General features: G+C 46.3%; 1 protein-coding gene across 1 annotated transcript in view; it reads left to right on the forward strand.

The window, feature by feature from the left end:
* The window catches only part of LOC139763875 (uncharacterized), a 614186-nt gene that overhangs the window by 566766 nt on the left and 23231 nt on the right, over positions 1 to 24189 (forward strand). Inside the window, 1 exon segment of the mRNA XM_071690265.1 lies at positions 1321 to 1422. Coding sequence (XP_071546366.1) covers positions 1321 to 1422 — 102 coding nt within the window.

Here is a 24189-nt window from a genome sequence, read left to right on the forward strand (position 1 = left end):
TTGAATAATTAGATGGTAATTACCTCAACCTTTAGTGAAGTTGATACTGAACTGAATATATTCTGCGTAGAGGAACTGAAGTCGGTAGAAAACTATAACCTAAAGTGACAAAAACTTTTCTTTAAGACAGTTTCAAGAAAGATTTTTTGAAAGTTTAAGTTTCTAAGAGTTAGGTCAGGATTCCAAGGGTTAGTGGCCCTCTACAGTTCAGGATTCCAAGCCCTCTTCAGGTCAGGATTGCAAGGGTTAGAGGCTCTCTTCTGGCCTGAGTTCCAAGGGTTAGTGGCGCTGTTTAAGATGAGGGTTCCAAGAGATAGTGGCCTTCCCTCAGGTTAGTGTTCCAGGAGGTAAATAGCACTCCTTGAATTAGAGTTCCCGGGGTAATAGCCCTCCTCAGGTCAGGTGTCTAAGGGCTAGTAACTCTCCTTAGGTCAGGGTTCAAGAGAGATTCAGACGAATAGAAATTATGTCGAAGTGGGTGTATGTATGTGTCTGTGTGTGTTTGTGTATTGAGTGTGTGTGTGTGTGTGTGTGTGTGTGTGTGTGTGTGTGTGTGTGTTTTATGGCATGTACGTTTCTGTTGTATTACGTACATGTGTGTTAATTCATGTATGTACGTGGTGTGTGCGTATTGAGAGGGGCCCCGGTCGGCCCTGACCCTGATGTCTGCCGCAGATGGTGCTTACGAACCTCCCGAGCTCCCACGTCCATAGCTCCGTCACACTCAACCCGTAACACAGCCCGTCACCGTCACAACTACCTTCACAAATACAACAAAACTAGTTTTTATGTTATCCACAGTAATTATACTGTAGTTGTCTTAGTCACAACAAACTCGTTTGTAGTTGTTGGTATAATTTGATTGGAAATTTTTCTTTTTTTCGTTGGGATGAGGCAACCGATCAGAGATGCGATGAATCACGTGTGATGAAACAAGTGAGTCAAAATGAATCACCGAGACGAAGAGAAGGTTGTGTTCGAGTGAATCACTAAGACAACAAAGGAAAGCTTTTTTTTTTTTTAAAGAAATAATGACGCTAGGAGAATGATTATTTCAGTTACTTTAATTATGAGGTTTATTACGAGTCACATGTCTTTAAGCAGAAGTTAATCTATCTTTAACTTTCATTTCACTCATACCAGTAATTCTTATTGTGGAATTTGTTGATAATATAAAGTGTTTAGAAGAGAACCTCTTAAAATTTTCATGTATATTAACCTTGGAAAGAAAAGAGTTTCAGTCGATTTTATCATAGGAAATGTAGGTTTTCCAGGTTGTCATGTACACAGTGAGTGAGCTTTTGTGACCTTTCCTTGCAGTTGGTGAGGCGAGGCGAAGAAGAGGAGAGTGAGATCGAAAGGATCCAGGACCTCTTTCCCCATGACGACCTTCGGCTTCATGAACGGGACCCCGTCACTCAGGTAGGTTCTGTGAAGCCTCCGGGGCGCCCCCGATATATCCCTCCTGCCGGGCCTGCTCACCTCTTGTATAATTTTTACAATATTTTGTGTCTTTCATGAGATGGTTTTGTGTACATACCTCAGTGATGTGGATGACTGATGTGGGGAACCTGTAATGGTACCTTCTTCATTTTACGTGCATTGACTCAGCATAAACATTATTCCTTTAAACAGACCACCAAATACCAGCGGGTAATCCGTCATACACGTTCTTTCCATGTAGATATTATCTTAATCGCCTAATTTGTTAATGGTGATGCATAAGTGGTTGACTCAGACAATGGAGTTGATTACCTGGAGATATCGTCCCGTAACCATGCATCTCCCAGTACCATTGTCCTTACGTTTCAAAGGTCATATGTTTCATTGTGTCGGATGTGGCGGCTCTTGAGCAGGGTCACTGCAGCGTCGCTAATTGTTTCCTTCGGGATGATAAAAAAGCGTCGACGGATGCCTTCTCTGCTTCTCCTTGGCTCTGGTTCTCTTCGTTATTATACCCTCCTTTCGCCACCGTGTTTCCTTTTTCATCCCTCCCTCCCACACGTCCTGTTTTAAGATGCCTTGTTCCCAGCCATTTTTTCAACATGTACTGTCGTGAGATGTTTGAAACCCCTACATTTTACCCTGTCTCAAAATGTTTAGAACTCATGTGTTTCCCCCAATCGTTCTTCGTCTAAGATCCTCGATCTTCTTTGTCCACACTTCTACGAATGGTGAACTCTGTTCATGTTACCCCCACACTCTTCCCTTGGGGACTAATCCACCCACTCTTATATTATCCATTCTTTGGCAGTTTCTTTCACGTTCCACCCACCCGTTTTGACCTCATATGTCTTCATGCTAGTCTTTGTACTCGCCCCAGTTGACTCCATCCCCAATACACCCAGTGAAATCTTTCTCCCAGACGATGTCTCAGTCCCAGTTCTTCCAACTGGCTGGCTGCATCCACAATCAGATGTATCCTAGTCTTGCTACCTCAGTGTCCAGTACTCACGACCTGTAGGACCTTGGCTTCCACCGGTGGGTGCTCACAGCCACACAACTCTCACATCCTTCACGGTCTTGTGTATGACAGGGAGGAAATACCTATTATTAGTCTCTTACCCAACGGTTCAAGGTAGATTGTAGTCTTGTGCTGGATGCTTGTGACCGTTCCGGTATATCTCAGTGGACACTATCAACTGTCAGTCAAAGTTTCCTCTCCTGTTTGACCAGTCACAAGGCAACGACTACCTTGACTTTTACCCTGTGTTTGGGATTCATCGCTCATTTTTCCTTGCGAAGGAATCTGGTTTATGGTGGGAGGTGTTCCCTGGTGCGTCATCCAGCCCTCAGCAGGCGTCTCTCTCTGTTTACGCCTTGTGACCCAGTATCTAGGGCACCATTGTGATTGCGATGGAGGGAAGGAATTCTCGATCACGAACATTTATATGCACGGGAAGTGCGGTGTGTTCAGTGCGTGATGGTAGGCCGGTGGCGAGGCGTGAAAGCTTGTGTACATGTGAGCAAGCTTGAGGAGGACGCCCACGCCTGCAGCTTTCCCTCCGCGCTGCGCCCACTATACTCTCCCAAGGCATTTCCTCGGATGGAGTGAGGGGAATGTGGCACCGCCTGTGGAGCATGTTGATGGCTAGAGGTACCGGTGGTGGTTGTGTAATCTACGCTGGCCAGGACCTCTTGCACCACCACTACCTTCAGATGGCCGCGATGATTGCCACCCTCCTGCCGCCCAGGAAGGTATGTCTCCGCCTTAGTGCGCCGCCCTAAGTCGCGCCCCCTTGTATGCAGCACTTTGCTGCCGCCCACTTTAACTCAGACCCACCCTGTGAGCAACTGAGGATTATTTGCACTCACCTCAGGTCTGCAGCTCAAATCATCCGTCGCATTGAAGACATGACAGCCACCCGAGGACCGACTTATTGTATGCTTGGGCTGAGGTTCACGCCGAACTGGAATCTTGGGGTCATGGTGGCTCAACACCAACGGGAAAGAAAACTTGTAAAAACACTAACTTTTCATCCTTTTGAAATGTGTTCCGTCCATATTCCATCTTCATTATCCATCATCGTTGTCTATACGCAGCGCTTACAAGTGATTTGTTAGTGCTATATCACAGGTATATGAAAGACAGATTATCATTAAAGGGTAAAGGAAGATGAGATATGCTACGGTCACATGGAAGAGGCACATGGGACCAGGTGTTGGCACAGTTTCCCAACTGCTGCTAGCGTAGCATTGTCAGCAGGCGATCTGTTACAGGCGCTGGTAATGCACTAAGCAGCAGGAGAGGAAGTCTGTTTACGTTTCAGTGGATGAGCAAGTGAGTGTAACGTCAGTGATGAGTTTGGCCCTGAGTCTCGGACACCCTGAGGGATACCTGCGTTTTTTGGCTCAAGAGAATGTTATGCAAGGTGGGCGATGTTGCCTCGATATACCTCACGCAGGTAGACACTCGTTTGCGTCCACATCCGCAAATACTTCGTCATACTATTTTTTATTTTTTACCCTTTCTGGTAGAACGCATGACAAGAACTGTTGCGTTTCAGCAGCGAATGTCATTTTGGCATGGCTCCCTTCCACATAACTTCATCTATACCACTGCCCAGTTTCCTTCTCTTACCATGGCTACCATAGTTACACCATGAGTTACTTCCACACACACACACACAGCTCGCATACACTTGGACACACACACACACACACACACACACACACACACACACACACACACACACACCATGACACACTCACAGTATTAATGGTTCATTTGTCGGTAACTTGCACACATGCCAAATCCCAGCACCGACATCCACGGTGATATGGCTGGTGTTATCAGTTGGTTCGGCAGGATTCGTATGCTTATCTTCTATCACGTTGTGGAGTTGACGCAGTCTTGCGTTACGTGGATGACTAACCTGGTGGCGAGAATAGATCCATTTGGTTCCTGACACCGTCATGTGAAGCATACTGAAGATATTTTGGCGCTTCAGTAATATATATATATATATATATATATATATATATATATATATATATATATATATATATATATATATATATATATATATATATATATATATATATATTTAAAACAGATCGTCACCCGCTTGGTTCAGCCTGCCTCTCGGTGTTCGGCCGGTGCAGGGGATTAACAAGAGGTCCTTTTCACATTTGTACAGAGGGCCATTCATTTTGGAAGTTGCTGGTCTGGGATCTGTCCATCATAATCTCTGCCTCACCAGCCACTCCGTCCTCATCCCTCACTTCCCTTCCTCACATCCCCAATGTTCTCCAGATAATTATCAGCTACTGCTTCTATTCCCTTCTTCTCTCCTTCCCTACTCTCATTTTCATCTCTGGAAATCCAGGAAATCCTGATAGGTTCCATCGTTATCATTCCCTTTCATAATGCTCCCCGTGAGACGTGAGGGGTCTAGGACGTGTATGTATGTGGCGAGTCGGGGGATGTCGACGCAGAGAGCGAAGGACGCTCCTAAGGAATCTGTACAAGGCCGAACAGAACAAGAAGCCATGACGGGAAATGTTTCGCTCATTGAGTCTTGGATTGCCACCGGTGACCATTAGGGCCTTACACAGTAATAACTCGTCAGTCTACTTTATGTCTCAGTAGTGGGGTGTGACGCGTTGACGAAAGAATTCGCGAGATGTGACGCGGTAACGAGAGAATTCGCAAGATGTGACGAGATAGCGAGAGAATTCTCCGTATGTCGTCGCTGGTGGGATGTGGTTTCTCCTGATGTCTTCTGGTAAGTCGTATCGAAGACGGCTGTGAACGCGTTGTCCGTCATAAAAACTCTGATAATGTTGCAAGGTGGGGGAGCCTGCTGCTGTTAGTTCACCTCCGCTGCCTGGCGTGCTCTGCTTCCTGGACAGGAACGACAGCTAAGAGTGGAGAAGGGCGACTCATACGTGTTAGATGGAGGAATGGCAAGAATGAGTTAGAAAGTGACAACTAGAAGTAGTTTGAATACTAGAAAGGGCTATAGATGGATACCTTGATGAGGTCAAAAGAGAAATGTGCCTAGTAGGGTTGGATAGATTGATGATACGAATAGACAGGAGGACGAATATAGAGGGAGAGGCTTGAGAAGGACGAAGAAGGACGTGTGAGAGGGTCAGTCTGGGTGTGGTGATAGTTCCACAGGTGTTGTGAGAGTCTGGTGTTAGTGGCCATATACTGACCACATCCTCCACCTGTCCTCCACGCCATACCTTCTCCTCCTTCATGTCCTCATTAACCAAAACTTATCTAATCACTGTTCTCCACTTCCTCCTTTTCCACCGATTTTGCGATTTTCTCTATATTATTCTCTTATCTACTAATCTTTTTCTTTCTTCGCCCATCTGGTGCAGCGCCATCTCAGCTTTGTCTACAGGTGCTGGCATGGGTGGAGGCACGCCAGGAAACACATCTATCGTGGCAGATGTTTCGCAATTAGCCGAGGAAGTGCAGGCGTGATGCGACCCTCGTGAGCAGGGATTCCCACCATTAATCACCTGATGGCGTTGATAGAGTCGTGCGCCTCTTGTGTTGCTGCAACTCCTGCTGCTGCTCCTCCTCCTTTCTTAATCATGGGCTAAGTTTAGCTCATCCTTTTTTTAAATGATCTCTGTAATTCCCCTTTGGTACTGATCTAGTATTCTGTTTCCCAAACATTCTCTCTCTCTCTCTCTCTCTCTCTCTCTCTCTCTCTCTCTCTCTCTCTCTCTCCATCATTCCCTACCCTTCGCCGTGGCGCCCCACCCTCCACACACACACACACACACACACACACACACACACACACACACACCCATTCCTCGGAATCCACCAAATCATTGGTTGCGTCAGCACCCCAAGGTTACTCCGTTCCTGGTCCCTGATTGGTAGTGATCGGCTTGTAAGTTACTCCGTTTCTGGCTCCTGATTGGTGATCAGTTTGTAGGTTACTCCGTTCCTGGTTTCTGATTGGTGAATCGACTTCTAGGGTACTTTATTGCTGGTTCCTCATTGGTGATCGCCTCATGAAGACTGGGTTCGCGAATACTAGTGCCGCTGCGCCGTCCGTGATCACTCTCTTATCTTAATGCCTCGATGGGACGGGATACAGCGCAATAAAGATAACATCCTTAATAAAATGAATCGCCCATGACGAGGCGTCAGAGTGGTACTCGTGTAATGCCACAAGACATTCATTCAGTCCCGTGTGTACGGTTGTGTGACGTGGAGATAGTGCAGAGCCCCTGGCCAGACGTCTGGCTGGCTAGCTGATTGGATGGTTCGTTAGTTGTCTGGCTGGCTGGTTGGCTAGCTGACTTGGTCGTCTAGTTGGCTGGTTGGTTGGCTGACTGGTCGTCTGGCTGGCTGGTTGACCGGCTGACTAGCCGTCTGGCTGGTTGGTTGGCTGGCTGGCTGGCTGGCTGGCTGGCTGGTTGCCTCGCTGGACGGATGGAACTTGGTAAGCAGAGCGGCGCACCGAGCCAAACTGTTCAAGGTGTCCTGCCCATGTTGGGATACTGCTTGGGCACCTGCTTGGGTAGAGGAGAGAGAGAGAGAGAGAGAGAGAGAGAGAGAGAGAGAGAGAGAGAGAGAGATGTGCAGGGAATGGAAGGGGAGGGTTATGGGTGTTGGGAAGGAGGCGGTGCAGTGAATAAAGTAGTGGTGTGTGGATACTGGAAAGATGATATGGATGAGAGAGAGAGAGAGAGAGAGAGAGAGAGAGAGAGAGAGAGAGAGAACAAAGATTGAAGAATACATCGGGAGGAGGATTACTTATCACGCGAGAAGAGAGGAAGATACCCTGACGCCGTTTGATTACCCACATTATGTTATCCAGGATCTTGGCAGGCATCACAGTAGCTCGTTACGAAGGCCCCAGCGTCCAGGTGTTGGCCTTGAGTCATCCACCAACATGGCGGATAGTGATGTGGAAACATCAACAACAGCGCCAGGGACGTCGTGTGGCGGTGTGTCCACTGACGAGCCTGGACGGTCGGTCACTGGGATACTTAAGAGAGTATTTCATGCGTCACATTGCTGTAAATGAAGTGATGCTGTCTCCCATAGTTTCTTTGTAGAGGCCGGTCACACGAGGAGTTACCATCATGATCCCTCCTTTCCTCAAACATCGAAAATGTGGAATTCCCCTCCTCCTTTTGTCTTACTCTTTTCCTAAAATCTTTCCACTTTAAGAATCATGTCTGGAAACACATTTTGTAGGTCTGTTTTACCCCCTTTTTTTTCTTCTTCTCGTACTTATTAATCCTTTCCCCAGACATGGTCATGATTCGTTACCTTAAAAGAACTAGTTCCTATGGAACGGTGAACCAGGTGATTCGAACAGTGACCAAGGCTGAATGTCCTCCTCCCACTTAACCTGTCATCTCGTATCCCCGTGCAGGGCATACCGTCTCGAGTCCTAAGGGAGTGTGCCTCTGAGCTAGCCCTTATCTTTGTTCGCCTTTTTTTCTATTAATTAAAACCCAGATTATTTCCTTCTTCTCAGGAGCAATTACCTTACTGCGGCCCATCCCTATGATAAAGACAGCTCTGACCCTTTTAACTATCGTTCCATTGCTCTCATTTCTGCTGTCTCTAAACCCATTAAAATCCCCTTAACTCTCACTTTCTCAGACATTCAGAATCTCACTCCCTTTCTGATCATCAGTATGGCTTTCGCAGTGCGAAGTCCACCAGTGATCTCTCCTGTGTGACTCACATCTGGTCCTCCTCAGGGATTTTGGTGAAACTTCTGTCTTGGCCCTTGACTCCTTGATGGCACTTCACAGGGTGTAGCATTAGGCTTTTCTCTCTAACCTTCGGCTTTCCTGCTTCTCTCCGTTCCCTAATGCGTAGCTTTCTCTCCCTACGTTCCATTGTAGTGGTCGTTGATGGAGAGGCCTCCCCACGTTTTATCCCATTAACAAAGGTTGTCCTCCTGCACTGTTAACTACTCTTTCTCTTCTCCTTTAATGATCATCCATCTCCAGCCTCTAACTTTATGCACGTTTATATTGATAATCATACTTTACACATTTCAGCTCACTCTCCCTCCCCTTCCACTTTTCGATCTCTTTCTTACTTTGAATGTGTTTCATTTCGGACCTGTGGAGCTAAAACGCAATTTCTCTCAGTGTCTTTTTCTGTCTTCTAATTCCCGTTCTCAGTAGCTGAATATCACAATGCAACCTTGTATTAACATTAACATGTTAGGCATAGCCATACAACCCATTATATCCTGGTAACTCCACATAATCAACACCATAAAGTCTTGTTCTCAAAAAAACGGGTTTAGTATTGGTTCATATCTACAGAGGGTTCATTCCCTCTTGTATGGAGTACTGCTCACGTATCTGGGGGAATCTTTGTCCAACTCTCTAATAGCGAGAGTGGAATCGAAAGCCTTCCGTCTCATTAATTCTCCTGGCATCACCTCTCCTCAACCATCCCTTTCTGTGCACCGCGATGCTGCTGTTCTTCTTTTTACAGGCACTACCTTACTCACTGCACTTGTTAGCTGTCCGCAGTGTTTACCACCGAGACTTGGAACCGAAATACGTGTTACAATGCTGGTTCCCATAGTTTCTGTGAGGAGATCGACCACTGGAGGATTGATCGTTATACCTTTTTCTTTCCTCGAACAACTGACTTGTGGAATTCTCTTCCTCCTTTCATCTTCCCTCCTTTTATAACCTATCTGCCGTTAAGAGTCAGGTCTACTGACACCTTTTGAGCCATGATTAATCTCCGTTTTCTTTTCCTTTTTGTCCTTTTCCCTTCACCGTGTGGGCATGTTTTGCCGTGCCATGTACCATTATGAATATGATAACAAAATATCAATAAATTTCGGAAGTGTGGGGGTGGTAAACCACAAGCTATCTGCATGGTAAACCAGGTAGCTTGTGGGTTGTCGATTGGTAAACCACATATTAACTATATGGTAAACCAGGATAGACGGGGACGATAGACTTGGCACTGTGGTGGCATGAGATGAGCACTAAGGAAAATCAAATTTCCTGGGCTGATGAGCCATGTGGTGTGGGAGCTGTTAGCTTGCAACTGTAGAATGGTAGACGACATTCCATGAAAACTCTGAAGTGGACCACTAGACAAGCGGCGACTCACGTACTGTACTGTACTGTACTGTGAGATGGCGAACGTGCACTGTGAGGTGAATCGGATACTGTGCGAACGGTGCATTGTGCAGTGCGAGGAATACCAGTCAGTATGACTCGCAGCAAACCAGGCAATATGGTTTGCGGTTATCGCCCTCATCTGAAAGTCCAATTACAATCACACATATTAGAAAGTCGTGTCTACTCTTTCTTCCGGTGGCTACTGATGTCGCGTCTCTCACCTCCGGCCACTCCCTTATCGTGCATTTTTGCATTTCACTTCAGCCACCAGTCTGTGCCTGACACTGCTTCCGCGTACACTTTGACTCCTTGAACACGACTTATATGGCCCTTAAGCACGACCCTTGGATATGATGGCTTGGCCTATGACCTGACCCTTAAGGGTCACGCCAACGTATCTAAAAGGTTAAATGGTAAGAATATTCTATATCTAACGGTCAATACCTCCACTTCACTCTCAGTTCCCCTGCACCAGAACAGCCAACACCATCATCAGCACTGAGTACTAGAACAGTCAAAACTTTACCTCTCATACAGAATCTCTCAGAACCTCTACATCAGCGCTGCCAGAGTCTTTCATACCACTACTATTCCTGAATCAGTCGTTCGGGTCAGATTCGCATAGTCTGGTCTGTCGACTTGACCACTTTTTTCTTTGCCTTACGTTCACTTTATAGGTCTGGAAGTAGTTATAGTTAATAGCAGCCAACCACCACAGCCTTCACCTGTGACTTATGTATTCATTCCTTTAAGGAGCACCCAATTAACACCAGCACTTGTTCTCCTTGACAGACGTATGTGTGTGAATGTGTTTTGATATTGTGTGTTGTCTTCTCACAGGACAGTCGTCTGATTCATCGTTTACCTCTTACATTACCGCCTAACAACATAATTGCCAACATTGTATCACTGTTTCTGTCTTGATGACTTCCTGCAGCCTTTGTTGTATATCACTATTAGTGTGTGTCTCCTTCATCACAAAACAAACACCCTCTATCCATCTTCATCCTCATCTAGATTAGCTCAACCTCTAATGCATTTTGATCCCGGGACGCACATCCTTGTTTTTTATCTAAGCGAAGACTCTAGGAAATTACTGGGTCTGGACGTGTGGTAGTGATCTCAACACGTTACTGTTTCCTGTGGTTTAGCTGGGACGCAAGGTAAGAAATAGATGGTCGAGGTTTGGCACAGTCTGGTCTGGTTTGATAATGACTGTCAGTCGCACCCCCCAGGCACTGCCGCGCGCTGACGACACCCATCGCAGGTCGGAGTGAGAGGAAAATGTGGCGGGGGAAAGGGTGAAACGAGGAAAGAACTAAAGGAGACGAAGATGAAGATTCTATAGGATAGTACGGAAGAAGGAAGAGGGAGAAGAAGATTTTAGAGCACGACAGAGAAGGGGACGAGGGGAGTGGAAGTTGATGAGGGTTGTAAATGTGAGAGACAGACCAGAACACCATTGCTTCAGCAGCAGGTGATCTATCACTGAAGTAGTCAGTGATTTGTACCTCTAGTTCAACATCTGGTGATCAGATTGAGGTGGCGAAACCCTGGGATCTGTTGCTACTGAAATGCCACGATCTTCGGTTACTGATTGAACAAAGCGTGTTCTGCTGCCCTTGCTGAGACAGACCCGCGTCTGCTGCCGATGGCGCAATAGGCAATAACCTGATGACTATGGTGAAGCAGACGTTGACATATTGCCGCTGATGAAACGGTGATCTACCGTTACTGAAATGGAAGTTATGAACCAAATGGTAATATGCTGCAACTACTGAAACAGTCTGTTGTCCTGTTGCAGTAGACGGACTTTCTGTTGTCACTGCTGAAATCTGGACACCAGCTGGCAAGGAGGAGGTAGACTAGTAAAAAAAAGAAAAGAAAACAGTTGTGAGACTGAGAGAAAAATCATACCATGACAACTCCAATGATGACGCTTGCTGTGGCAACTCCGGTGTGGGTCGCTGCCATGTCTGTTTCTCTCCTCTGCGCCGCTAACCTCTGGAATTCTACCTTCACATGTTTTTCCCAACAGCTACAACCTGACCCTTTTTAATAGACGGGTTTTTCACCCTGCCAGAACCTGTTGGATTCCTCTCTCACACTGGTATATATTTTATCTAAGACGTGAGGACTCTACTTCATAACGAGAGCCTGAGACTTAAAGAAAGATATGAGAAAATAAAAATATTGTTTATAGGCTTCCTGTGATGTTTGGCTGGAGTCTGAAGGTTGATGGAGGGAGGACCAGTTTGGTCGTGGGAGAGGTAGGGGAAAATACAGGAGGAGGCGTTGGCTTTGGCTTTACACGCGGACAGGTGTGTGGTAGGTGTGTCGCCCTGGCTTGTCACAGGGGACGTGGTCAGGAGACATTGGATTTCTCGTGGGAAATTTCACCAGTAGATTTCACTTTTAGGTAGAGTTGGCGAGGGTTTCCGTGCCAGCAGTGACGGAGTTGTCATCATGTTTAGAGGAAGTTTATCATTACTTTTTGAGTTCTTCATTCCGTACGTGAATCCGTGCACGTGAGGGTTGGTCGTCCAGCTTTATCTCGAATAGAAACAAGTCAGTCAGGGCAGAAGGTAGCACCCTCGAGAATGTAAAACACCCTCCTCGTACAAGACGAATAGGTAGTTATAAATAGATTATTACAAGTCTTTCATCATGTTGTGTTGTCATTTAGTCTGATCCCTGATTTATTCTATGATACTTACGTAACGACCAGTTGTGCATCACACCCACGAGGGATGGTTACGAAAACCTAAACTTTCCTTAAGTTATTACCCTACCGACTTCTCTCTGCCAACCAGTAAACAGACAGTCTAGTTACTGGACCACCTGTCTCGCGCTGTATGATGATAAACATTCAGTTACGCCGCAACCGTACATTTATGAAACATGTTCCCGTAATTGACACTTTTCATTCTGTTAAAGAAATGTCACAGTCGAATGTGAGACGTAACGTCACAAGACGCGACCATAGCCCGGATTTGCAAAGTCAAGGTAGTCCATTGTTCTTGATAACAGTGAGCGAGGCTTGCCTTAGGACGCGAGGTTCCTCAAGGTTGCTACAGGTACCTCAGGTGCCTCTGGTAAGGAATGTGTATGATGTGTCCACGTCAGCTGCACTTCTCCGCAAACATCGTTATTGAATATCTTGTAAAGTTTAGTATTGCACTCCTCAGGCTACCAAGGAACCATCACAATGAAATTATTTTTCCATCCTTACACCGAACGACCACGCCCTTCGTCATGAATAACGGAGTATGCAAATGCTTGTTGGTCTAAGCTTTACAGAACTACGTCTGTACTCGTGGATCCACCTCACTCTCGCAAACGGTCGTTGATATTCGCCTGACCATGCTCTGCAGTTAGTCTGATGAGCATATTGGAGTTATCTGCTTTAAGGAAAAATATATTACATTTCCTCTCTTTACTTCTGACGAGTTTCGGTGTTTGTTTGTGCTGGTTAAATCCTCATGGGAAAACGTAAGGCAGGTTGGTAGCATGCATGGCAGTTTTTTTTCATAGAGATACAATTAACAAATTGGGACCGAAAAGTTTCATGACTTCTTTTCAATGAAAACTCAACTCAAGAAATACTCGAGGATTACCTATATATATATATATATATATATATATATATATATATATATATATATATATATATATATATATATATATATATATATATATATATAATCACCACACATACACACACACACACACACACACACACACCCGTCACTTCAGAAATTATTATCTGATCGTTGTAGATCCGTGGCGATACGATTACACGAAGGTGTTTCGAATTGTCATCCGTCGTCTCACACCTGCTGGCCTTTACTCTTTCCTGCACCTCCATATATGCCGTCCAGACTCGAATATACTGTTGATGTCGAGATGATTTTGTATTTTTTTCTTACTCAGACTAAGGTCCGACAGTTGCTCTGTTTGGCATTGTCTGTAATAATCAAGCGGTAAACATGGCTTGTTTTGTCCACGCCCCGCTGCCCCGTATGTCTGCATCACAATCATTGTATTATCTTTGCTTCTGCCGCACCTTCCTTCCCTGGCTCCAAGCTCGGTATGGGAAGTACCTGACCTGCATAGGCGGAAAATAGTATTTCTTTCTCATTTTATTCAGTATACATTGCGTGGCGAGTGTCTCGTGGAACATAAAGTTTATAAACTTTTTAGTTGAAGTTTCTTGACACGATTTTGCTCTCATTATTTAGCAAGAGTAATAGAAGGTTTTATGGCAGTTCGCGGGGGTCGGGTGTGGCTTCAGAAGATCGACACAGAGATTTATGACCCAGTTGAGGTAATAATGAGTGAGTGAGGCAGCGGGTGTGAGGGTGAATGAGACAGTGTGTGGCACACAGCTTTGGTGCCGCGACGCAGGTGGCTGGCTGTGGCTGGCGCCGGACCCGAGGAAAGTGACCGCGGGCGGTAGCGACGGCGGCATTACATTCAGTCTTCCACCTGCTCCGTCAGTAGTACCGAGGGAGGCGACAGCCCTGCCACGCCTGCTGATGGCGCTCCCGCCAAGTGAAATCCTCGTGAGGAAATAACAAACACAAAACATGAGGAGGTTTCGCAAGCACTGCGCCCGTGCAAGTGTAAGTGAAGTGTTTCTACGTTGTGATCTCCGTGTGTGTAGTGAAGGCGTTGGGGATGTGTTCAGGCGGTCACAACGCCACCAGCAGGAGGAGGAGGAGGAGGCTGGTGGTGGTGGTGGTGGTGGTGTGTGCAGGAAGAGGCGGGGTTCGGGTGTGGGCGCACCTCACTGGGACCATCAAGGACTCTACGTACTTCCACCTGCCCTGGCTAACTGTATCATCCCCCACAACCTGCATGACGTCATTCCTTGAATCTGTGTCAGGATTATCATCCAGATAATTGTCTGAACGAGAATCATCGCAGCTCGGGTAATTACTGTGAGACACATTAATGAGGCAATACCTTATAGTAACAAAATGTGGTGAGGTTAAGATTACGTCTGACACAAGCACAAGATCATTACCGCTAGTCTCCGGTGCATTGTGCTTATAATTCATGTTTTGCTTCAAATACTTCAGAACAAGGAATCCCCACGAAGAAAAAAGTTGTCTTTCAGTGATATCTTCTTACGTGAGAGGCTGTAATAGTTTTTTTTTTTCTGCCAAACAGATAAACCTGGTGAAAAGAGACGTGTATTAAGTCTCCAGACACTGGATCGCCTATTCTTCTGTGGTAAAGAACAGTGTCATGTGTCCGTGTGTACGTATATGCCGGCTGCGGCCCGTGCTGCTAACCATGGCTTAAGGAGGAGGAGAAGGTGGGATGAGGGAGGGAAGGAGGGAGGAGCAAAGCCATGTTTGTGTACGAGCTGCTAGATTAATCATCTGGTGTGAAAGCTGTGGTAAAAACAGCTCCCAAGGACTGTTCACTGTGGCCATGTGAATTATTTCTCAGAAGGGGAGAAACTTGCTCGACACATTCCAGACGACGACACCCTGGGTAACGAACACCGCAGGATCGATGACTGACGGCAGGTCATTATATGGTACATTACTTACATGCTGATCATATATATACATATACACACTAGAATACCTGTCCCATCTGATATCAGCGTCAGGCAATATTTACGAAAGGAGAAAGGAATATAAAATATTAAGATCATAGGAATGTATGACAATAGCAGTGAAGTGTTCAGTCCAGCTAAGAGGGCAGGAACCATTGGTTTGGTACTGTAAAGGACGCACCATCTTCCCAGGTAATGGCCTCCGGTGAAACCTTTTACGTAAACCAGTTGATGGCATGCAAGATATTCACTGGCGTTATTCACATGGCCTTCAAAAGAACCTCAATAACTTCCTCACGTCAGATTCCTCAGATCACCTCAATGTCGAGCAGCAAGGACTCCACACGTCCCCGCCAAATAATGGGAGACTTTACCCGAAAATACAGCAAATGATCATCCTCAATCATGCCATTAGTCATGGATGCAGAGAGCATGACAAGCCTCCCATGGCCATTTGTATAGTGTATGATTGGTCCATGACTACCTCTTCCTACCTTGCCCTTCCGTCGTGGTGATGGTGGTAACGTGGGAACTGAAGTAAGAATTTTCACATAACATGGATGAGGTGGCATCGCCCAGTGTCCAGAGTATCCTTGGACCAGTCCAGTAATAAGGAATTAACATCCATATTTGACTCGCAAGATTTACGTAAAATTATTCTTATGTGTTTATTTACATTATCCAAAAACAATTTTTCTATTGACTCCCAAAGTCCTTGAGTTCTTATTGGTTTACTTAGATTTGCAAAAGCTTCGTATCATGTTTGTGTTCTTTTACATACTCGACAAGTTAACACACTCTTGTTGGTTCACATATTTCCACAAGCCAACGCACTCTTGTTGGTTCACATACTTCCACAAGCCACTTTCTTGTTGGTTTCACACACTTCAAGAGTTGACCACACCCTTTTGATTTACTCGTCCGCGTAATATCAAACGCCGAATTTCTTGCCGAATAGCTAGACCGTCAGTTTATACCGCCAGAGACGGGCAGCAGTTTTACCTCTGTATAGGAGGAATAACGTAGTGTCATGTGTTTGAAGAGTACAACAGGGAAGGGGTTGCTGACTCTGCAAAGGGGGGGTTGATTTGATGAACTTACACAATACAGAAAGCGAGACTTATGATGACACTGTTCAAAGTGCTTATTTATCTCCCGACTGGAAAAATATTGTGTGTCAGAGAAACTGTTGAACTTAGAAAGAAAGGAAAAGATAATCCAAAAGTCCTTCGCCGCCCGCATCAATGCAGTAAAACATGATGATTAACTTGGAATGATGAAGAGGTTGTAAACTGTACTCTCCTGCAAAAAGACACGAGAAATACACCATGAAATGCACATGAGAAATATTTGCAAAGTTGGTAACTTTCTAAAGTCACATGTTTAGGTAGAACGTTCGGATGATATCCACTGGTAGCTCAGGGGTAACACCAACTTAATAAAGGGCGAGGTGACCTACCCCAAAGTGGAAGGAGAGCCTAGGGGTAGCAACCACTGAGAGAGGATGTGTTCGTGTCGTGACCTGCCTTGAAAACATACTCATCCAGGTACCAGATGAACGGCAGAGGAAGAGAGACGTGGAGGATTCTCTGAGTGCACTGAGGGATGCACGTCTAAACATCGTACTACAGATAGATCTAACCTGAACCACAGGAAGAATTGTAACCTCTTAAAAAAATGGATATATTTCTTCAAGGCGATCTGGATCAGCTTGGATGCACAACATATGCAAGATAAAGACATGCAACATCGAACAGCTTGGTAGACCAGGCCCTCAACATGGAAGCTTTGGATGGAAGAAGGCCCCCGAAAGCAACGTCGTAAGGTAACGTAATACTAGTATCCAAGTGGCATGTGAGATGAAGTCACCACCACCTCCTTCACCTCGCCTGGAAACCGCTGGAATGTCGTAGACCCCTGAAACCTTCCACACACATACGTGACAAGACGCCAGACGACTTCCTCCTTTGGGATTGTAAACACCCCCACTAACTTTAACATCCTTGCGAAGTTTAGTTTTCACTCGTGTTATCATAGATTTATTACATCCTATTTTTTCTTAATGTTTAGAGTTGCTCTCTTCGTTCCCTCCTTGGTGGGGATCCACACAGACACACACGCACGTCTCTGACATTTGGAACATGAGCGTTGTGGTCACCAGAGCTGACACATGGAGTGTTTACGTGAGTGATCGTCTGGGAGTTACGCCATCTGCAACAGACCTTTTTATTTTGCCGACTTACTCAACCAATCCTTTTCGCCGGCACTGTTGTCGACGGTTGTCGTGTGGGTAGTCGCCTGCCTCACACCGTGGTAGTGGATGAATGCTGGCATGTTGAATCCAGAATCATGAGTTCGAAACTCCAAAGATGTATTAGGCGCTAAGAATATACAATAGCACACGCTGTGAATCTAATTATGAATATAATTCTCATATATCATTCCTTAAACCTAATGTAATTTTACTTACCTAAGGTGAGGTAATGCAGGTCTTGTCATTTTGCAGTAAGTTGACTTACATTCAGAGCAGTCGGGTGGTTACTGGTCGTGAAGCTTGACACCATAAACTAGACCCAGTGGTTCCCAATGACTCTTGAGTTGAGAATGTCTTAGTGTCGACCCTAACTTCTAGATATCTTGACATAGTAATATACTTCAAATAAGAACATCTCGTTCATGATATTTTGTAAAGAATGTGTAAAATCGACTGTCCAGCAAATTCCTTAATTCTAATGTAAATCAAAATCTTTTCAACTTACGGTTGAAGCTTTGAGACTGACTCGACGTACCATCTGGACGGCTCTGGCTGGCATGCCACTAAGTGATCTGCGTACCGCCGGTCAGGAACCACTGGGGCCAGACATCCAAAACGACCGGTCCTCTGGAATGAGATCTTTCACAGAATATGTCAACACATCACACACAAAAACACCCAGACTCTCGCACACGCTGGATGGCAACGTTTTAAGATTATTACCTTTACTTCCGTTGACAACAGAGTGGATATCGCGTCATCGGAGAAAATTATAGGATGGGTAATAAGAAATTTCGAAAAGCGAGACTTGAGACTGATGATGATAGTATTCTGAGGACTTCTGCTCTTTCACCTGGAAGGATGTGACGCTCCAGCATCTTCCAGTTCGGCTCTGAGAATCCTACACAAGGACCCCTCATTGCTTCTACCAGCTCACTCACGTGTGTGCCTCTGGGAACGATCGATGATATTAAGCTTTTTTTTGTAGCTATGACGTAGATGCATAATGTATACTATACTTGACTGTTTTGTAGCACATATCCAGACTGTCACAGATACTGTCAGAGAACTGTTTTTGGTCGCTTCTGGTAAATTAAGAAAACGCTGAATTTATCCATGATTGATTTCCAGTAATAAACCTTTGCAGTTGTCGAAAAAAAAACCTAAATAAAGTGACTGTGTAAGCAGTTATTTTGACTAAGCATTTACCTGGAAAACTTAAGCTTCGGCAGGGGAATTGAGAAACTTCAAGACTGTGATGGAGAAATTGTGTCTTTTTTTAAAGTAATATAATTGTCCTCTGTATGTGTGATATTGCTCAGTGTCACCTGATGGGCGTGACACGTACATCCAAGAGCAGTAAATAGAGACGCGCCTTCCACACTCACAACCACATTTACAGATAAAAACAGAAGATGGTTTAGCCACAAGCCAGTAATCATCCACAAGGAAGTGTGGCTGTGGTGGTCTTTTTTTCATCCAAACTGGTTCAGCCAGTCATAAGATTCATTGTAGATATTAATCTAAGCTTTGCTGGAGCCAGACACAGTGATTAATATAATCAGAGTTCCTAACATTTCCGGCATTCATTCATATAAGATAGGGTGAAGAAAAATGGGTGATGAAGAGCTGAGAAAAATGTATGCTTTACGTAAGAGAATGATATTAAAGCTAACTCGTTAGTTTAGCTTTATGTAAAGTACGACCAGCAGCCGTGACACGGAGGGTGTAAGGTGGTTCCTGTCATCACTTCAACACAAAGTCAGGAGGGTAATACTCCCTTGGGTGGCTACTGTCTGAATCTGCTCAGTATATATATATATATATATATATATATATATATATATATATATGTGTGTGTGTGTGTGTGTGTGTGTGTGTAATCATTATGGGCGAACGATAATAAAGTAATTTAAGGCTACTTCTGTTGGCGTGGACTTCCCACGATGCTGGTGACGCGTGAAGCATGAGAACCGTCAGCAGGTTCCCTTCCATCGTCATTCATGGTACAGCTGATGGTCACGATGGTTGAGTGGTCGAGCGCTCCTCGGGTGGGTGGGAGTAACGTGTGTACTGTGAGGACGGAAGGTGGGCGGTGCGCGCGTGCGCTTGCGTAGGGAAGGTTCCGGTAGTTGAACATGTGTGTCGCCTCGGACATGGGACGCCGACCGGCGCGCGTCCCGTACCTACTCGTGCTGCCCTTTACTTTTCTACCTTTTTTTCTGACATTTACCCCGGACGATCTGGCCCAGTGTAGGGCAGGGGAGAGAGGCGAGGATAGCCACCTTTGTATGGCTGGGCCTGGAATGGTGGAGAATGTCGTCGGCCAAGTATTGTGGAATGTGATGGTTTGTCTCTTTGTCTGATGGTTGCTGCCTTCTGCTGATGGGCATGATTACCTATGTTTGTGAATGACGGCATAGATCTCCGTATACATCTTGATGATGGCGTTGTACTATTGTTTGTTTCTGTTTATGCCTGACTTGCCAAGGCACCGATTACGGTCTCTTGAAAGTCGGTCAGAAAATACACACGGGTTCCTCCTGATACTCGCCATTACTCCTTTGGGCAAATTTTCTATCCATCCGCTAGGGTCAGTATTCTCTTTGCCTTACCCCAGCCTGTGGAACCATAGCTTCTTTTGCTGTGGTTCCTCCTGCAAAGAACTCCATCTCTTTTTTCCCTACCCCAGCAGAACCACTAGGGTCGTGGTGACCCTTCCTGCCCAGCGGTGTCGTGGTCAGCAGTCTACTTGCTGATCACCACTTCCTGTGCAGTTTGCTCTCGCTTCCTCCTCCCGGTTGACACTCGCTGCCTACTGCTGCACACTGACACACTTACCGTCCTCCTCCTCCTGTCGCTAGCCACCCGTCCCATGTCTCCCTGTCAACTGAGCCTCTCCCGTCACCTAAATCCCTATCGCCCCATCTGGCCATCAGCGCCCTGATTTTATCACCTGACCGCCTCCCTTATGGTTGCACCTTATTACCACCACCTTCATCTCTGGGTCTACCTCCCTCCCTGTCTGCATCCATCCCACACACTGACACTTGCAGCATCACTGTTATCCCCTTGACTCAGGATCCAGCTTCCCTCACCACATCCGCCATGGGCTCCTCACTGACTGGCTTGTTCGCCTCATTTACAATTAATTTCGCTTATCCACTGCCTCACTAACACACTAATGTCTGGTGTGTCTCTTGGTTATGTAACTATCCATATTGGACGAAGGGAAACATTAAGTCTGTATCCTTTTCTGACACCTTTTCAGCTGTAACGAACGTAAAAGCGTGTTATCTAAAACCTCTGTGAAAACGAACCTTCTCTCTCTCTCTCTCTCTCTCTCTCTCTCTCTCTCTCTCTCTCTCTCTCTCTCTCTCTCTCTCTCTCTCTCTCTCTCTCTCTCTCTCTTCCTACTTGGTAGTATGAGGCTGACGTGTCAAGATACACCAGTATCCTAGTCGAATTGATAAGGCGGGCATTACGTGCAGCCGTCTTGTATCCTTCCGTCACCAAGACCAAAAACAGCGAGAAGGCTTACAGGCGCACCTGTCAGAATGCATGCGCGGCCTGAACTGCCTTCGTCCACATACCTGGGATGGGAAGGACCTGAGGAGCACCATTCCTCGTAGGCTGGTTACGGTACAAAGTAGCAAGTGTGGAGTACGTATCCCAGGATGAGGAACTCTTTATGTAAGACCTGACGACTGCATATTACTATGACAACCGTCGGGGATATGTAGCACAAAAGATTATTTTCGTAAAACTTTGATGCTTTGATAGATGACCAGAGACATATTAGGAATGTTCATAAATCAGCACTTTGGACTAAGTGTAGTGCATATAGATATCAAAGTACATGCATATGAGTAACATAAACAGAACACACATATGCCACGACCACATTAGTTCATTAGGTTGAAGTATGGAAGGTTTGGTTGACATTAAGCACGTTAGCGATCAGTTTGAAGATGGGTTGTGGGTATGCGGTGTGTCGGAAAGTTAATGTAAGAGGGTGGGTGGTGGTGGTGGAGGGTGGGCGGTGTGTAAGGAGGGTAGACACAGGTGCTGGGCGCGGGGGGGGGGGGGGGGGGTTGCCCACCCTGCCGTAGGCTGCTGGCTCATCTGTCTTACCTGAGATCATCCTTCCACGTCTGGCTTCACCCCTCACCACCACTCCCCCTCTCACTGTCTCCCGCACTTCCCCCCTCCCTCCCTACCCCTCCCATCCATCTCCCACACTAACTCCCTCCCTCCCTACCCCTCCCATCCATCTCCCACACTAACTCCCTCCCTCCCTCATCCTCTCACCTGCCCAGAATACTATGCTGCGTACACGCACACATTACAAGCATCCTGGTCGTATTCAGACAAACACCAGAATGAACCTCGCCTGTAGAGATGCATGTCCTCTCTCTGCTGCGTCGGAGGTAAACACAAGGCAAGGCTTGCCAGCTGAACTCACCACCCAGAAGATCACACCCTGGCTGCTGTACACATTGTTCACACCCGAGCCATACCTTCACACATGCACTTGCCTCGCATAACATCACGCGCCAAGCAGAGACAAAAAAATAAATCGGTCATGGGAATCATGCAGCGCAGGTACATACACACACACACACACACACACACACACACACACACACACACACACACACACACACACACATGAATATCAGGTTTCAGGGCCCTGGGAGCCAGACACTCATCACGAGCGGAGTTGTATATTAACAGTGATTACACTTGTACACGCCATAGCCTTCCCGACACTGTTTATATGAAGGTTATTAGAGTGAATCTTCCTGCGCACGTTATCATCCCAGGTGGGAACTTACTGCCGTGGTAACAACCGGTTCTCCGTGTTCTCTAACACCGCCCCATGTTCCAAACCCTGGCCACCTGAGCACTCCAATGACGTCAACTTCATTTACATACTCTAGTGGCCACGTCATGGAGGGGGAAAAAAGGCCCATTCCACACACGTACATAAAGGTACCTATATTGTCTTGCGTCACTGTCCAGTACCTTTAAAGGATAATGGACTCAATGTGAGGAATTCGTAAGTTAAACAGTACCTTGGGACCCATTTGTACTCTAAAGTTCAGACGATTATCGTACCAAACTACTTTTTATCCTGCTGAATGTCTCCCACTTGCGTATTCCAGTCCCTCTCCAGTACTGGCCTCTACGTGGGGGACGCAGATGGTTGATTACATCGTGGGTAGTGCAAGAAGAGCCTGGCCTTACAGAGAGTGTTGCATGCGTCGGATATGTGGGAGTGGCCCTTAAGCTGGGAGACACAGAGGTTATATCACCGTACTTGGGACTTTTAAGTGTTATTGGATGATCCTTATGTATAGCCGACATTGGTGTTATTGTCATTTAAAGTGATACGGTAACAGCGCTTCGTGCGTTATTTTCCTCATGCAAGAACGACAAAGGGTTGGTAGCACTCCTGTAAGATGATGGAGGAGGCTGTTGGTTAGTGTGTGTGGCGCTGACTGGTGGCGTGCCCGCGGCTCGGGCCACCTGCACTGGCTCAGTGTTTTACCGATTCCTTTTGTAAGAGTCTGGTAGTAGTGATGCCCCGGCGAAGCCGAGCTATACCTGAGTCCGTATGGAGGGCGGCGGGTTATGCTTCGTCAGCAATGCGCCACTAGAGTACATGTACGAGATAATACGAGTCTGGTTTACAGTATTACGCAAGATTTAGATTTTTAAAAAAAATGGGTCAAACTTTTTCTCATGATAAGTTATTGTATATTCGTCACTGATGGATATTTTCCCTAACACCCATGTCATTTTCTTGAAAAAATATACTTCCTAGAAATCCATGTTTGCCTTCCAGATATAAGACTTTTAGACCGTCCGACCAATGCTAGTCGAGCCAGGGGCCCCTCCTGTGGGGGTTTGTCCTCGAGCCTGGTTTATAAACTAGTGTGGTGATCAGAGGAGACGAGTTCACCAGTAACCACAGGGATGGTTAGCGGCTACTGGGGGAGTGGGGAGGGGGGGGGAGGGAGATTACCACCACGCACACCCAAGTATCAAGCCTGTCCTGCGAACACCTGGCTAGGGGCGTGCCCTGAAGCCCTGACTGTGTTTCCTTGTTGCCCAAGAGACGATGGCCATAGTCTGTTGACAATGAAGTATTTCTTTTGAATCTCAAACATGTAAAGCTTCACACGTAAGACCTGTAGTGCTGACGAACAGGTGCTTGATTACGCGAGAGGACCTGATCTCACGGTGTGTGTGTGTGTGTGTGTGTGTGTGTGTGGTACCTCAGGCGACGCTGCAAGGGGTGGGGCAGGTTTTCGAACTTTGATTGTAGGGTCATCAGGACTCACTGTGAAAGAGAACGTTTTCTCCTGTGTTTAGGACGCGCGCTTGTATAAGTATGTGGGGGAAGCCACCTACAGTTTGTGGTCAGGTGACAACAGTGCGTATAATTCGGACAAGTACTGGGCGTCGACTGTAGATCGTGTGTGGTGCGGGAATGCAGGCGTCGCTTACAGTTGGCGGGGCAAGTGGAGGCGGAGCTAGTGGGGTATATCGGGCAGGTGGGGGTCAATGGTGAAGGTGTGTAAGACGGTTCGTGGAAAGACTCTCGCGGGTGTGTATGGGGCAGGTGTTGGCCGGACGGTTAGGGTGTGTCAGTCAGGTGTTGCTCCAGGCTATATGGGTGTGTGTGTGTGTGTGTGTGACGAATATGGGCGACACTTAACTGCGTGCAGGCCAGGTGACGGCGTCACCAAGTGTTCCT

The sequence above is a fragment of the Panulirus ornatus genome, chromosome 3, assembly GCF_036320965.1.
Source record: "Panulirus ornatus isolate Po-2019 chromosome 3, ASM3632096v1, whole genome shotgun sequence".
Classification (NCBI taxonomy): domain Eukaryota; kingdom Metazoa; phylum Arthropoda; class Malacostraca; order Decapoda; family Palinuridae; genus Panulirus; species Panulirus ornatus.